Raw genomic sequence first — 16,501 nt, 5'->3', positions numbered from 1 at the left:
CATAAATCCATAAATTTTTTTTTTGGTAGGTAGGGGGAGACTGGACATGTCCTATTGGTGTAGAGCAGAGGTATCAAACACACAGCCCACAGCTCTTCAAAGTGTGACCTGAACCAGTTTAAATATAGTTCCTCTCTGATGTGTTGATGCATTAATTTTTTTAAAAGAGGGAGAGGGAGAAAGAGAGAAACTTGTGGTTCTGTAAGTTAATATGTAGCTCTCAGGGATACTTTCATGCAGTTCAGTATCTGCCAGTTCTATTTGAGTTCGACACCACTGGTATACAGAACTCTCAATGAAGAAAGTTCCTGTATCAAAGCAAAGCAAATTGGCACTTGACCTGCAATTTATGATCATGGAGAGTTTCCTGAAACAGTGAGAGGTTAAGTAACTTGCTGAGGAACAAACATCCAGTGTGTGTCAGAGACAAAACCTGAACCCTCATATCCACTACAACACACTGCTTTTTATGGATGCTTTCCTTATCTAACTTTTCAAAAAGTCCCAGCTCTGGGTATGGTGGTACAGGCCTATAATCTCTGCTACTGCCAAAGCTGAGATTGGTGGGTACTTGAGCTCAGAAACTCTGAGCTATATGGACTAAAGCTTAGACTCAGTATGATCTAACAGCAATATGGTTACCCCTAAGCAATAGGAGATCCCCAGCTAGCTTAAGGAGGGGCAAACTGGCCCATGTCAGAAAGAGAATAAGTCAATGCTTCCATGACAATCTTTGGTGGTATTAGGCCTCTAAATATTCCCTGTACTTCCAGTCAGGGCAAGGTAAGGAGACCCAATCTCAGGAAAAAAAAAAATCAAATCATCCATGTAAAGAAAAAACTTTAAATCTGGTGATAAATCCAGTCCAGTTTTTTTTTTTTTTTTGGTAGGTAGAGGGGGACTGGACATATAGTCTTATTGATGTAGAGCAGAGGTATCAAGAGGTATCAGACATACAGCCCACAGCTCTTCCAAGTGTGGCCTGAACCAGTTTAAATAATTAAATAATTAAATATAGCAGTAATAATTCCTGCTATAATATTAAATTTATCTGAAACATTTTATATGTTCTTAAGGTTTAGGAAGGACTTTACTTATATGGTCTTATTTGGTCCTTACAAAAACCCTATTAGATAGTAAAAGTATTATCATTCCCTCTGTGTTCCTACCAAACATGCCCATATGCTGATAGCATGATGCATGATCCTCCATCTCCCATCTTTGGACAGGTTGTCTCTCAGGCCTAAAATGCTGCCTTTTCTCATTTCTACCTCTTAGAAACCTTCAAGGCTAAGTTTCTGTGCCACCTACAAGAGACTTTTCCTGCTTGCCCTAGTTGTTAATGCTCATGTTCCAAATTACTTCATATTAATTTTGTTTTATTTTGTTTTAACTTATCTTTGTAGATGTTTTTTTCTTCCTGTAGAATATAGACTTTTTGAGGGGGAGAACTATTTGTCTTTGTATCCCCAGTTCCTGGCCCAGAGTGGAAACTTTTTTTTTTTAATTATTGGATTAAGGTAGATGAAGTCTTTTTAATGTATTTACTTTTGTCTAGAGTATTTAAATTTCTTCATGTTTCTGCCTTCTACTCTTTAGAGTCAGTTTCACTATTGATATGTATTTGACACTTGTCATTTTTAATTTTTTATGCCTGGAAAATGACTAATTTCCCTTTTTTCACATTTTAAAATTTGCTTAATTGAGGAGTGATCTGAATATCTTTTTACAATGCCTATGTATTTGTGTTTATTTTCTTGCACTTTGTTTATAATCTCAGTATCTGGTTCAGTTTCCTTCTCAGTACTAAAACTTTTCCTCAAGAGTTGACACAACATAAAACTCTTGATGCATCTCTGCTTTAAAAACAAACAAGAAACCCCATAACTTTTGATACCTACAATGATTTTAATGTACATAACATTATTTAATTTATGGATTTCCCTTCTACCAATTCATCTTTGAAATCTTATGCTTCTTATATACCTCTCTTTCCCAGGGCTTCTCATTGTATACTATATTTATATAACCCTTGTTCTTGTTCAGTCATTTTTCAGTCATGTCCAACTCTTCATAATCCCATTTCTCAGCAAAGATCCTGGAGTGGTTTGCCATTTCCTTCTCTAGCTTATTTTACAGATGAGGGATTGAGGCAACAAAGGTAAGTGACCTGCCCAGGGTCACACAGCTAGTCAGTGCCTGAGACCAAATTGGAATTTAGGAAGAGTCTTACTGACTATAGGACCAGCACTCTATGTACCTTGCCACCTAGCTGCCTTTTTTTAACTTACATTTCAAATTTCAACTTTTAAAAAGTAGGAACCTAAAGAAAATTAACTACTTAGTTCTACATTGGACTAAATGATTTCTCTAGTACTTAGCCAAAGCATGTGTTCTACTGACATAGCCCTTTATAATCCATCATCATCTTCACGTCATGTTGAAGCAATACAGTGGGATTCTTTTGGAGAAGAAAGGTACAAATCTCCTTCAATATTAGGGGGTTCTATCTGCTTCTACAGTGACCATGGCAAAAAATGATACAAAGGTTAGTACATATCACACAATTTTTTGACTAGAAACATTAACTATTAAGGTCTTTATCCCCAACATGTCAGTCAACAAGCATTTGTTAAATGCTTATGCGTTATTAAATGCTTCTCTAAGTACTAGAAAAACCAAACCATATTAATGCTGACATTTTTTACTACCAGTGAAACCAGAGGGCTTAAGAAATTTGCAATTAAATAAGATGGCTCACAGGCTTTTTTTCTTGGAGACTTAAATAAAGAAGTTGACCAAGTTGGTTTCCTCATAGGGTCAAAAGCAATAAAACACATCATCCTGCAGAGTGCTTTCTTGTCGTGTATTGCAATATTCATGAAAAGCATAAGTATTTTGGAAACTAGGTGACACACTGTAAAGAGCATGAGACCCTGGAGTCAGACCTCAGTTCAAATCCAGCCTCATACACATGTACCAGCTGTGGGTCCTGGGCAAGTCACTTGTTGTGGTTTGGGGTGCTGGGAACCCCAAAATGTAAGAGTATAGGGCTAGTCTGCCGTGAAAGAATTCGACCACTCAAGCCTTCTTTCAGTCAAAGTAGCAAGGTTTATCATAACATCAGTATGGTGAGCAAGATTCCTAGTAAATCTTCCAATTTGATGATGATAGGACTGATCCTTTTATATATATATATACATATGAGAAAAGATCTGGATGGGATTAAGGTTATAGTAAATAGCTGGGGTGACCCAGGGGCAACAGGGGAAGGGTCTAGATGAGAGTAAGGATTGGTAAATAGCCTGGGGTAGTCCAGGTGTAAACACTGAAAGGAGTTAAGTGGTCAGAGAACCACAGTGAAAGGGCAGTTAAAAGGATTATTGAATATCTAGGTGGGCTGGGTTGGACCAGATGCCTCAGGCAAAATGCCAGTTCAGGAGCTTTTAGGGGTCCAGGTCTCGTCACCCCATCAACTTAACCTCTGTCTAAGTTTCTTCATCTTTAAAATAAAGATAGTAGTAGTCATATAGACATATGTCTCCAGATTGTTGTGAGGATAAAATAAGTTAATATTTAACCTTAAAGAACTACATAAATCTAGCTATTATTATGAATTAATATCTTTTGGAAAGGGAAGCCAAGTGAGGAACTTGACAAGATTCTTCTAACTAAATCAATCTTACATACTTTGACCCCAGTGTGAAAGTCCACACAGGAGGCAATGGTCTGAAAGGTGAATTGATATTAAGAAATGAATAATGGACTTCCTGTTATGTGACAGTTTTTCTGATCCTCATAACTTCTCAAAACTCTCCAAAATAGGAATTATGCACCAGAGATAAAGCAATTTAAACTGCTTCTACACCAAGGGCCCAAACAAAATAAAAACTTGAACTAACAGTAGAGAGAGCCAATATTATCTAACCCCTAACAAGGACTTCACCACCTCTCCCCCATTCATTACCACAGATAGATCCACCCATCCCATCCCACACAGTGCAATGAAGATCCAAGCTCCAAGCTGCAGCACAGTAGCTGCATTCTGTGCTGCAACAGAACTCTGTTGTTTTTTGTTTTTTGGTTAGGCAATGGGGTTAAGTGACTTGCCCAGGGTCACACAGCTAGTAAGTGTTAAGTATCTGAGGCCAGATTTGAACTCAGATCCTCCTGACTCCAAGGCCAGAGCTCTATCCACTGTGCCACCTAGCTTCTCCCTGCAACAGAACTCTTATAGGAGAATGGAGGAAGAAGAAGAACAAGGCAGTACGTATATCTGGGCTTATAAAAGAACTCCACCACAATACAATCCCCTTCCTGCCTTTTCCAGTGCTGCAGAATTCCAAAGTCCAAATGGCAGAAATTTGGTCAATCTGTGATAGACATAGCAGTACTTTGTTGTTTGTCCTTCATTTTGAAGAAGACCAATTACATCACACATGAATTGGATTTAAGTGAGAATTTAGGAGTTACAAAGTCATCAGCTTCACTCTCTCTGAGTCATCAAAGTTCAGTGGCAAGACAAAATTCAAAATGATGAGTGATGGCCTGAGATTCAGTGAATGCTCTTGACATCTTCAATGTTTGACCAAGCTCTAAGCACTCCATAGCCCCTGCTTCAGCCACCCTTCCTGGCCATTGGAACAAATTATCCTCATTTATCCATTCAACCAGTCTTCACATGTTTGGGGTAGATATCCCCCTAACTCACTGTTGGTTACCTTCAACCTGGTTTAGCCCATCTGCCAAGGCAGTTTTACTGGGATGTGGCCGCTGCATGTGCCACAGCTTCTTAGAGCCACAGGTGAGAGTTGGGTAGAGGTGGACACCACCAATGGTAGATAAGCAGCCCTGTAAAGGGCTCAGCAAGCCCTTACATCAGAATTGCTATTCCTCCCTGAATATCCCATACAACCCAAGCAGTGCTTTGTACTGCTGGGGCAGAGAGCTGAGGAACAGAGGGAACTGAGCAGGACAGTGCAGGGTAGGAGGGTTATATGGCACTCCACTGAACTTGAGAGAACAAGCCTACCCTGTCTAGGGTCAGTTCTGTCCCTCCTTCCCGCCTTGCACCACCTCCTCTCCTTTGCCCAGGACATTTGGGGTAGAGATCTAGGAAAGTGAATTAAATATAAATTGACTAGTGTGGGAGGAGGCTGAGACACTTTGAGATCTAGCCCCCAGGGAAATCACCATCAAAGGAAAGAGTGCTGGAAAATGAGTAATAGGGCAAAATAAGGAGAAAAAGAGACTAAAAAGACCAAAGGCTTAAGGGAGGAAAACTCAAAGACCTTGAACATAAGCAGATAAACCAGCAAAGAAGACATTAATCACAGAAGGAAATACGGCCTCCAGATCTAGTAAATGAGTTCAGGCATCCTTGAATAAATACTATAAAACAAAGGATTGTGATTCAATACTGATGAGGCTGAGGACCTTATGGATTTTGAACAGAGCTCACATCTACAGCATGCTGTTCCTGAATAGTTTAAAAGAGAAATGATTATTGTGAGAGCAACATGTATAGCTTGCACAGCAGAAATAGTTCACAGAATAGAAAAACTTGACTCCACAGGGACAATTCTCACCAAAGAAACAAAAGAAGGGACAACTGATTGAGAATGCAAATATATGGAAATAAAGGATAATCTGGAAAAAAAGAGAAGCAAAAAGCAGTAATATTAAAAGAAAATATTATTCCATGAAATCAAAACATATTGATCTTGAAGACCGGATATATCGAAACTACTTAAGGATTATTGGTCTCTCAGAAGAACACAGGTAAAAAAACCTGAAAACCATATTGCAAGAAATAATATAAGAAAACTGCCAAGAACTTCTGAACACAGAAAACAAAGTGCCAATATAAAGCATACATAGTTTTATTTGTGTGGAGTTGCTGTTTTGTTTTGTTTTGGGGGGTGGGGAACCACAGCTGCAAACTACACCCTGTGGTTTAAACTTAACAATTCCATTGAGAAACTAATTCTACTAGGAAAAAGACCTTTGAATATAAAAGAAAGGAAATTTGAATAACACAAGATTGTTCTGCACCCATTAGAAAACACTAAAGGGGATGGAATAATTTGTTTCAAAGAGCAAAATAGTTCAAGATATAGCTCCAGGTAACCTACCTAACCTGCAAATTTGAGCCTAACCATAAATAAAAAAGATGAATTTTCAAAACATCCTTAGGAGGAAAAAAAAAACAACTAAAGAAGTTATTTTCTCCTCAGACACCCCAGACAACAGAAATACAAGAAGGATAAACAAATACAGCAGTCAAGGATAACAACAACAACAGCAACAGACAGACCATTAAGAGACAAATTACAAAAATTACTTGCCACATTGCTCTAAGTTTGATACAACTGATCTAGACTATCAAATGAAATTATAAAAAGAGGTGGAGATGAAGAGAGTGATGCGGTCTAGAGGTTAGTGGTCCTAGAATCCCAAAATCATTACATGCGGGTCCTACCTGAAAGAATTTGACCCAAGCCTTCTTGCAGCCAAAAACAAGGTTTATTGAAGATTCGCCATATTAGCTAGACTCTTAAGGAATCTGAGCATCTGTGGGCTTTTGGCTAGATTCTAAGAATCAGAGAATCTTAATGGAGACAAGATGGACCTTATATATAGAAAGACTGGGAGGGATCTAGGACTGGTCAAGTAGTCTATGAGGTAATAGAATTCCAGGGAAATGGAGCCTAGATAGGACCAAGGGTGGGAAGTGGCCTAGGGCCATAGGGAGGCCAGACAGTGGAAGGCCAGTTGATGGGATTATAGCCTCAGGGGAATGCCAGAGATTTGGCCATGTGGGAAAGTCCAGGGTTTTTCCTTTCTGGGGCCCAGATCCCAACCCCATCAAGAGCACTTTTAGACACCAAAGCACATTATAGGGCAGTAATCATCAAAACTATCCAGAATTATTGAAAAATGGTGATATATACATTGAACAGACTAATTAAGGGGGAATCAGAAACAATAGAACTCAATAACCCAGTTTGATAAAGCAGAAAACATAAATTACTTAGGAAAGAACTCCCTAATTGACAAGAACTGCAAGGAAAACTGGAAAGCCACCTGGTAGAAATTGGCCTTAGGCAATATTATGCCATGTTCAACAATACATTGGATAAATGGATGTGACCTTAATATTCAAGATCATACTATAAAAATATTGGAAAATAAGCAGAACATACACTTCTCATAGCTATGGGTAGGAGATACATTCTTAACCAAAGAGTATATAGGCAATTAAAAAAGGTAAAATAGATAACTTTAATTGCGGGGAACTGAAAAGCTTCTGCACAAAGTAATGCAAAAAAAAAAAAATGTGGCCTAATGGACAAAAAAATCTTTGTATCAAATTTTTCAGGTTAAGTGTTAGTTATCCAAGTTGTATAAATAATTAAGATACACACATGAGAAATAGCCATTCCACAATAGGTAAGTGGTCAAAGGATATAAACAAACAATACTGAAAAGAATTGCAAAGTATTAACAACCATATGAAAATGCTCCAAATCTTTAATAAAAAGATAATTACATCCTAAAACAACCCAGATGTTTCAAGTCACACTCTATAAATTGTAAAAGATAGCATTTGTCAATGGTGGAAGGGCTGTGGGATGTGCAGTTTTGAGTTATGAAAATAAAGTGACTAAAATGTCCATACCTTTTAACCCAGAGATTCAGTTACACCAATTGAGGAGGGTAAGATTTTAAGAATCTCTGCTATTGGCCAGATTTTAAGAATCTGAGCAATTTGGTAGAGGAGACTGATCTTTTTATGGTGTGGCCAAGAGCTTGGGGAGACAGGGAGTAGGAGTGTAGATGGAATTAAGGGTGGGAAATGGTGTGGGGAGGTCCAGAGGAAACAGACTGGGTTAAGTTAGAGGTAATAGAGAATTGGAGATTGGGGCAGGGTCAAAGCCATAATGCAAGGACAGTTGAAAGGATTAACCGGGGAGGGCCTGTGCCCCAGGTGAATGCTAGGGACCTGGGAACCAGGAAGGTGGGCCATGTGGGAAAGTCCAGGGCCTTTTAGAGGTCCAACATTAGCGCCCCATCATTACTAATATCAGGGTGCTTACTATCTCAGTAAGGGGACAGGCATGATAGGGAAGATTGAATTTGGAACTCAAAGCATTTTTTAAAAATATTAATTGTTTTTTCATGTAATTGAGAGGGGAATAAAATAGTATTTTAAAAAAAAGTAAGTAGATGCTCTCATCACACCACTTCACAAAGATAAGATGTTCACAGGTATTGTATATTGTACTTATTTGGGGGATTTTTCTATTTACTGATCAGTTGGCCTAATTTTTCATCTTCTTTTTCTTTTTTTTGTCTTTAAAAATATTATTTGTTATATGGAATGGTTCTTGGGGGAGGGAGACATTGGGGTAAATTATGATGGTATTAAAAAAAGGTATCAATAAAAACTTATCAAAAAAACAAAAATGAGTGAGAACAAAGGCTTTTTTCCTGCTCAGAAGTATCACATTCATTTATTATGAATGCTTTCTAGAGTAGAGTTTTGAACACTTGTCATGACCCCATGGACCATAGCACACCAGGCCCTGCTGTCCTCCACTATCTCTCAATGTCTGTCCTAGTTCATGTTAATTTTTTGCGTGACACTATCTATCCATCTCATTCTCTGCCTTCCCCTTTTTGTTTTGCCTTCAATCTTTCCCAACATCAGGATCTTTTCTGAGTCCCATCTTCTCATTACATGGCCAAAGTATTTAAGCTTCAACTTCAGGATTTTCTTCTGGTGAATAGCCTGAATTAATTTCTGTAAGTTTTGACTGATTTGATCTTCCTATTGTCCAAAGGACTCTCAAAAGTCTTTTCTAGCACCACAATTTGAAAGCATCAGTTCTTCAGTGCTCAGCTTTCCTTATAGTTCAACTCTCACAACCATATCAATATAACCTTTAAAAAAAAAAACCATAGCTTTGACTATACAGACCTTTGTTGGCAGGTTGATATCTCAGCTTTTTAGTATGATTTCCAGATTTGCTATAGCTTTCCTTCCAAGAAGCAAGTGTCTTTTAATTTCATGTCTACAGTTGCTGTCTGCAGTGATCTTTGAGCCCAAGAATATAAAATCAGACATTGCTTACATTTCTTCTCCCTCTGTTTGCCAGGAAGTGATAGAATCAGTTGCCAGGATTTTAGTTTTTTTGATGTGAAACTTTAAGCCAGCTTTTATACCCTCCTCTTTTACCCTCATCAAGAGCTTATTAATTCCTCCTCACTTCTGCCTTCAGAGTGGTATCAGTGAGTACAAATACAAGAAAAGAAAGAAAGAAACTGATTATCTTAAGAAATAGGAAATGTCTCGTTACTGTAAGAGTTTTAACTATGTACCATGTGATTACTGATTAAGCAAAAGTCAAAACACTGTATTAAAAAATATAAAAATGAAGACATTACATAAACACATAAACTTCAATACTACCAAATGAAAATATCTGTTGAATTCAAAACTTGGGAAATGGATAAAAGTAAAGATATTGAATCTAATTTTAACTGTTTCTTACTGAAGTTTAATGGATATAAAGTAATAATGAAAATGAATGTTGGCTTATAGCCAACAAATACTTACCAAGTTGAGAAATTGGACAGACTAGAGCAATACTAATTTAGAATATGAACTCACTTACAAAGCATTACCAAGAAGAATAGTAGAAGATTAACAAACAATATTGCTTCACAAAGAAAATGAAAAGGAACTGAGAGGAAAACAAGTGTGCAAATTTCTTGGCTTGAGACACAAACTAAACTAGATTATTTCAAGAGCATGTAGAGGTAAACTGAAATGAGGACAACAAATACACGTGGATTGGAACAGATTTGTCAGCATTTCCTTGGCAATCCCTTCTTATCCTTGATGACAGCAAAACCATCAAACTTACATAACAATGAACTATTAAAGCTGAGAGAAATAGAATTTAAAATGATATCAGGCAGAATGGCTGAACCAATAGCAAAAATTGCAGCCAATTTCATTAGCAGAACATTTGGCAGAAGGATGACCTATGGTCACAAACATTATTGCCTTAGAAAACAAATGCGTATTGATAGAAAGCAAGCTTATGGAGAGTTTTGCCCATTAGGGTAAAAACTGAATCTTAGTGAGGACCTAATAGGTGTTTGACAGACTGTCCCATTTAATCTTTCTATTATATTGCCTCAAAGACCTATTTTAATATATGTTATTACTTTTTTTCTTTAAAAAAAAAAACAACTCATACTCTACAAACATTCCGTTCAGTGTGGTAAATCAAAAAGAATTCTGAAGCAGAGTTACAATTACCTGGGTTCTTATGCCACTTACTTATTGTATGGCCTTAGATAAGGCAGTGAACCTTTGTGGGCCTCAGTTTCCTCATCTACAAAATGAGGGAATTTTTCTAGACTTCTCAGTTCTTTCTACTTCCAAATCTATAATTTTTTGCTCTCCATACTCTTTCAGGAAAATAGTACCCCAGAGTTGAGTAAAGTTTAGTTGGCATATTGATCTTATGATCAATGTATTTTGAAAAACTATTTAATTTTGATGCAACCATTTATTCTAATTCTGGAGTGGTTATGGGAAAAACATGTTCTTTAATACTCTCTTGATGGAACTGTGAAGTGGTCCATCCATTCTGGAAAGCAACTTGGAACTATGTACAAAAAAACTATAAAACTATATAGCCTTTAACCTTATGATACCCCAAAAAGATCAAAGAAAGAGTGTAAAGACCCATATATACATAAATATCTGTAGCAGCTCTTTTTGTTTTAGCAAAGAATTGGAAACTAAGGGAATGCATATCAATTGGAGAATGGCAGAATAAATTACGGTGTATAAATATGATGAAATACTATTGTGCTATAAGAAATGACGAAGGGGATGAGTTCATAAAAATCTGAGAAGATTTGTACAAACTGTTTCAGAGTAAAGTGGGCAGAAGCAGAAGAAAAATTTATACAATAACAAAAATATTATTGTTGAGGTCTAGGGGTGCTGGGAAGCCAAAATTCAAGGGCAAAAGACATGAGTTCTAACTCAAATGAATTTGACTCAAGCCTTCTTTTCAGCCAGAGACAAGGTTTATTAAACACTTGTTGAGGTGGGCAAGATTTTAATAATCTCCACTGTTGGCCAGATCTAAGAATCTAAGCCTTTGTAATAAGAATACATCTGGACCAGACTCTTAAGGAATCTAAGCAGAGACAAGCTTTATTGTATCACCAGTAGAAGCTGGCCAGACTCTTAAGGAATCTGAGAGATTTAATGGGGGCAAGATGGACACTTATATACAGTGGTCAAGGAGTAGCCAATAGCTTGGGTAACTGGGAGGTAACAGGGAAGGATTAGGAAGAGCTGGGTTCCCCAGGAAAATGCCAGGGACTTGGACCACATGGAAGGGGTCTAGATGGAATTAAGGGTGGGATGTGATCACTGGCAATCTGGAGGTAACAAGACAATGAAGGGCTGGGCTAGGTTGGAGGTAACAGAGAATTGGAGATTGGGGCAGGGTCAAAGCCACAATGCAGGGAAGGTTGAAAGGATTATAACCTCATGTGAACACCAGGGACCTGGGGCATTTGGGGAAGCCTTTTTGTGGTCCATCATTAGTGCCCCATCATTCCCCCTCCCCCTTCAAACAAATGAGACTCAAATTATTTTGGGATAAGGATGAGGGTCTCAGCATCTGAAACTGAATCCTAAGTGTAGAGCTGTCCCTGCCTTGACAGAGTGTCAGAGGGGAGGTTGACTGGAACTGAGCATTTGTGGAAGGGCTGCAGTATAGTAGACACAATGGTGCATTATTGGTGTTAGCAGCAACAGGTTCAGGCATTCTGGAAAACAATTTGAAACAATGCCCAAAAAGCTATTAAACTGTAGACCCAATCACGCTGATGGGATACTTGGGTGTTTGTACTCGGACTTGTACTTCCAAGATCATATTTCTTCCTGCAAGGCACTATCCCTGACAGTTTCCCTCTAGCCCAAGGACCCTATATCTGGCAATAACTCATGAGTGGACCCAGTGAGGCAAACTATCTCTCCCTGTTACAAGAACAAACTGACCTCTGTAGAATTTCCCTTATATAAACAGGACTATCTTGTACTATCAGAACTATCAAGTACTGATGCCCACAGTTACCGTATGCAGTCCAGAGGTCAAGCTATAGACGTCAACTCCTTTAATAGTGTGATAAATATAAGGTGAAACTTTTAATTTTCATTTCTCTAATTGTTACAACAACATGGGTTCTGAATGAAGTCTCTACACAGAGATAAGGACTTCCAGAACAGGTGTTGTGAGTTGAACCTTGTCACACATTGCTGAAACATGTGCATCACTACAATGATGGTCTAAATTTAAGCTTACTCTTCCAATGGAGGCTGTATTTGTGGGAAGGATTTAACTAGGTTTTTAGAATAACATTTTTTATTAACTGTCTTTACCATCTATCTCAGAGTAGTAGTCACTATGAAGAAGTGGGGGGGGTTTGGGGTGCTCCTAGATGCACAGAAGCACCCCAAGATTGCAGGAGGTTTTGGGGTGCTGGGAAAAAGCCCCAGATCACGGCATGAATATGCCTGAAAGAATTCAACCCAAAAATCTTCTAGCCAGAGAAAAAGTTTATTAAAGATAAAGCATATAGACCAGACTCCCAAGGAACCCAAACGTCAGTGATCTAAATAGGGGCTAAAGTGGTCAGGTGACACTCGTAAGGACGAGCTGGCTTGAGGCAGTCTCAGCCTTTTGGGCGTGAGGACAGCTCAGCATTTGAATGGGGGAGGCCAGGTGAATCCCAAGCCAGGTGTCACCTGTAAAGATGGGCAGGTGTGAGAGTCTCAACCTCTAGGGGCATGAGAAATTCCCGGCATCAGAATGGGGCAAAGGTGAATCTTAAGTACAGAAAGACTGTGGGATGGATTTAGGAGTGGCCAAGCAGTTTGGAGTGACAGGAGGAGGGGTCTAAGGAGATCTGGATGGGAGTGGCTAGTAAGCTGGGGTGAACAGAACTCCTGGGTCCTGGACCTTGTGGCGCCTAGCTAGGATTAAGCGTGGCCAGAGGAAGGGGGGGATTGGTTGGGTCTGTTTGTAAGGTAATAAATAATGAGAATAGATAATGAAGGGAGCTGAAAGGGGGGAAGTTTGCTTTCAAATGGAGATAAAGAGAGCTTTCAGAGGGAAATAAGGCAGTTTCTAAAACTTTAAGGTTTTCCTGGGACCGGTAGACAAAATGAAGCCAGGTTCTTTTTGGGGCCAGGAAGGAAAGCACATTTGAATAAGATTTCAAAGAGAGAATCTAAAAGTTTTAAGGTTTTTCTGGGAATTGTAAACAAAGGAGCCAAATTCTTTTTCAAAAGGGGCAAAAGGGAAAAAAGGGCAAAGGTAAACCCCTTCAACTGCCCTCTGAGGACCCAACCTCACAATTTGAGCAGAAGGTGGCAAATCCTCTCATCATCATCATCATCATCATCATCATCATCATCATCATCTTCTTCTTCTTCTTCTTCTTCTTTGTCATTGTTATTGTAATCATCTTCATTATTTCCTCCTCCCTTTTCTTTTTTTATTTACTTTTGTTAATTTTTTTTTAAGCTGGGACAATTTACTTTTTGTCTTGTGTGGTTTTCATTTTTGATTTCTTTAAATATAGCTCTGGGAAGACAGGCTTTTAAAAGCCCATAGTTAGTCATGGAGTAATGTAAAATTGAAATATATCTGAAATTAACAAATTTTTTTAAAAGCCCATTGTGTTTTAAATGGAGCTACTTGACTGTATTTTAAAACTCAGATCACTCTGACTTTCATTGAATGACCAATAATAACTCCAATCCAAACCTCTGTGACTCATTGTTTAGGTTTTGATGGCTTAGAATGAGTGTAAATATCATTAATTGTTTTCTGTTCTGGTCAGAAACTCAACAAGTGATTTAGAGCATTTTTTCCATATAGTTGTTACTAGTTTGAATTTATTCTTATCATAATTTTCTATTCGTATCCTTTCACCATTTTTTGGTTGAAGAATGGATCTAACTCATATATTTAAATAATTTCCTCATATATCGTGGATATCATATTTTTGCCAGAGAAAAAAATGCAATTTTTCTCTAGCTGTTTCCTTTTTTGGTTTTAACTATATTGATTTTGTTTATGTAAAACTTTTTGATTTTATGTAATCAGAATTGTCCATTTTATCTTCTGTGATCTTCTCTATTCCTTCTTTGGTCGTGAACTCTTCCCTTATATGTGGTATACAGAAGACATTTTTCCTTGTTCCTCTATCTACTTTGTTTATGATGTGATCTTTTATATGTGGGCCTTGTGTCTGGTTGGAACTTATTTGATATATGGTGTAAGATCTTATTCTCAAACTGATTTCTGCCAGATTGCTTTCTAGCTTTCCCAGCAGTTTTTGTTTAGTAGTAAACACTTGCCTCAGTAGTTAGCATCTTTGATTTTATCAAACATGGTACTATGTTTGTTTCCTCTGTATGTTAGTTATCTAATTTGTTCCACTGATCAACTTTTCTATTTTTGAACCAGTACCAAACAATTTTGATGTATAATTTTAAATCCTGTACTAGAAGATCCCCTTCCCACTTTTTCTTTTCTTTATATTCCTTTGAGATATTTGATCTTTCATTCCACCATTTGAATATTATTTTTATTTTTTCTAGCTCTTATAAAGTAATCCTTTGATTGTTTGATATGGCTCTAAATTAACTAATTGATACAGAGATTATTGTAATTTGTATGGTGTTGGGATAGCCCAATCATAAGCAGTCATTTTCTCTCCACTTATTCAATTCCGTCTTTATTTCTGGAATTCTTTATAATAATATTCAGATAGTTCCTTCTGTATCTGGGCAGGTAACAGATTCCTAACAATTAGTTCTGTCCAAAACCAGAATGACCTGTTTTGAGAGCTGGTAGGCTTTGCCTCCTTAGAGGTATTCGAGTAGAGGCCAGATGGTAACTTATCAGGTTTGTTATAGTAGGGATTCTTCTTGTGTATTTGAACTATTTAGCCTCTAAGTTCTGTTTCAACTCTCAATTTAATGTTGTAGCATAAGAAACAAGTCTGGTTTTTAGAGACAGGAGCTTAGTCTAGTAAAAACAGCATTTTACTAGGAATCAGAAGAAATGAAATCTGGGCCCAACTGTGTAACTATCATTATCTATGTGGCCTTGGTCTGTGGTCCTTTTGAGCTTTAAAATTCAGTGAGTCTATGATTCTATGATGTTTAAGTATTGGAGAAACATTAAGAAGCTATCTGTTTCTGTCTCCTGAATATAAGACTGCCAAACAAAACAAATCATTGACAACTTGGAAGCTTTTCTGCCTACCAGATGTTGTGGAGAATGGCAGTGAACTCACTATTTTAAGTAGAAAAACTATTTTAAATTAACCTGAAAGAACCTTGGAAGTAGTATCATTAACACAAATGATTAGGATTACTCATTCCCTATTTACTTTTTATTTGTGACTGTGAAAATCATAGATTTTGATTCTCAGGAACTGCATGTTGTTATTTTCTGTGACCACATTTTTATATGATAGTTGTCTTGGTAAATGTTCATTCTTCCATGGAGAAAGTGCTCCAAAATTCTTTTCATCCTTGCATATGACGTGCTTTGGAGCCTAGCATGCTTTTGGGGCAAGTAAACTCTCATGCCATAAGTGACAGTAATACTGTTCCCTTTCAGGAAACACTGATAGATTGGTGTGATGAAAAGGAACTTAATTTGATTTTAACAACCGGAGGAACTGGATTTGCACCACGAGATGTCACTCCAGAGGTGAGATAACACATGCCTTCATATTTAGTAAATAGCCTAAGCACATGTTGTTTTAAAATCTCGTGCTCTTTTTCTGACTTTCTTTTTGCAGTTTCTTTATGGGGATCAAGTGATATGTACCAACAATAGAGTATATTTGCTGCCACAATATTATTCAAACACTACAAACAACATCATTTTCTTGACATTCTTTGGACTTAAACTAGAAAAGATTCCATATAAGCTGGTTGGACTTCTTGCCCCAGGATATGATAAGGCATTTGCTCAATGGCCTGTTTTATGACCCATAATTTAGATATTTCCTAGTTGAGAGAAGAGTAATAATGAGCATTTGTCCCTGAAAACTATTACTTTTAGTACCATGAGTATTTGCCTAATTTCTAAAAATTCCAGACCTAGGTCTGTGGTTATTCCTTATGTTAAAATTCTGTCTTGTCATATAGTTATGTTTCAAAAACGTAACAGAGTAACTCCAATATAATATATGCATGCATGTTCCAGTGTTTTAATCAGGAACAAATTTGCAAGGGAAAAGTCCTTTCTCTCATGGTTTTAGATGTTAAAGACAGTGATATACAGAATTTAGCCAGCCAAAAGAGTTGAATAAATATCCAGGCATTCTGCATCAAGATTCAACTTTGGCTTTTATATGGGAGAGAAAAAAAATG

The 16,501-nt window shown here is 37.5% G+C and overlaps 1 protein-coding gene across 2 annotated transcripts in view; it reads left to right on the top strand.

Moving 5' to 3' along the window:
* GPHN (gephyrin) overlaps positions 1 to 16,501 on the top strand; it is a 757,059-nt gene that overhangs the window by 337,659 nt on the left and 402,899 nt on the right. For both annotated transcript variants that reach the window (XM_027843732.1, XM_027843731.1), the window contains exon 4: positions 15,741 to 15,833. In XM_027843732.1, coding sequence (XP_027699533.1) covers positions 15,741 to 15,833 — 93 coding nt within the window. The remainder of the gene's footprint in view (positions 1 to 15,740; positions 15,834 to 16,501) is intronic.

The sequence above is a fragment of the Vombatus ursinus genome, unplaced genomic scaffold, assembly GCF_900497805.2.
Source record: "Vombatus ursinus unplaced genomic scaffold, bare-nosed wombat genome assembly UNPS02014926.1, whole genome shotgun sequence".
Classification (NCBI taxonomy): Eukaryota; Metazoa; Chordata; class Mammalia; order Diprotodontia; family Vombatidae; genus Vombatus; species Vombatus ursinus.
This window is presented reverse-complemented; position numbering and strand designations above follow the sequence as displayed.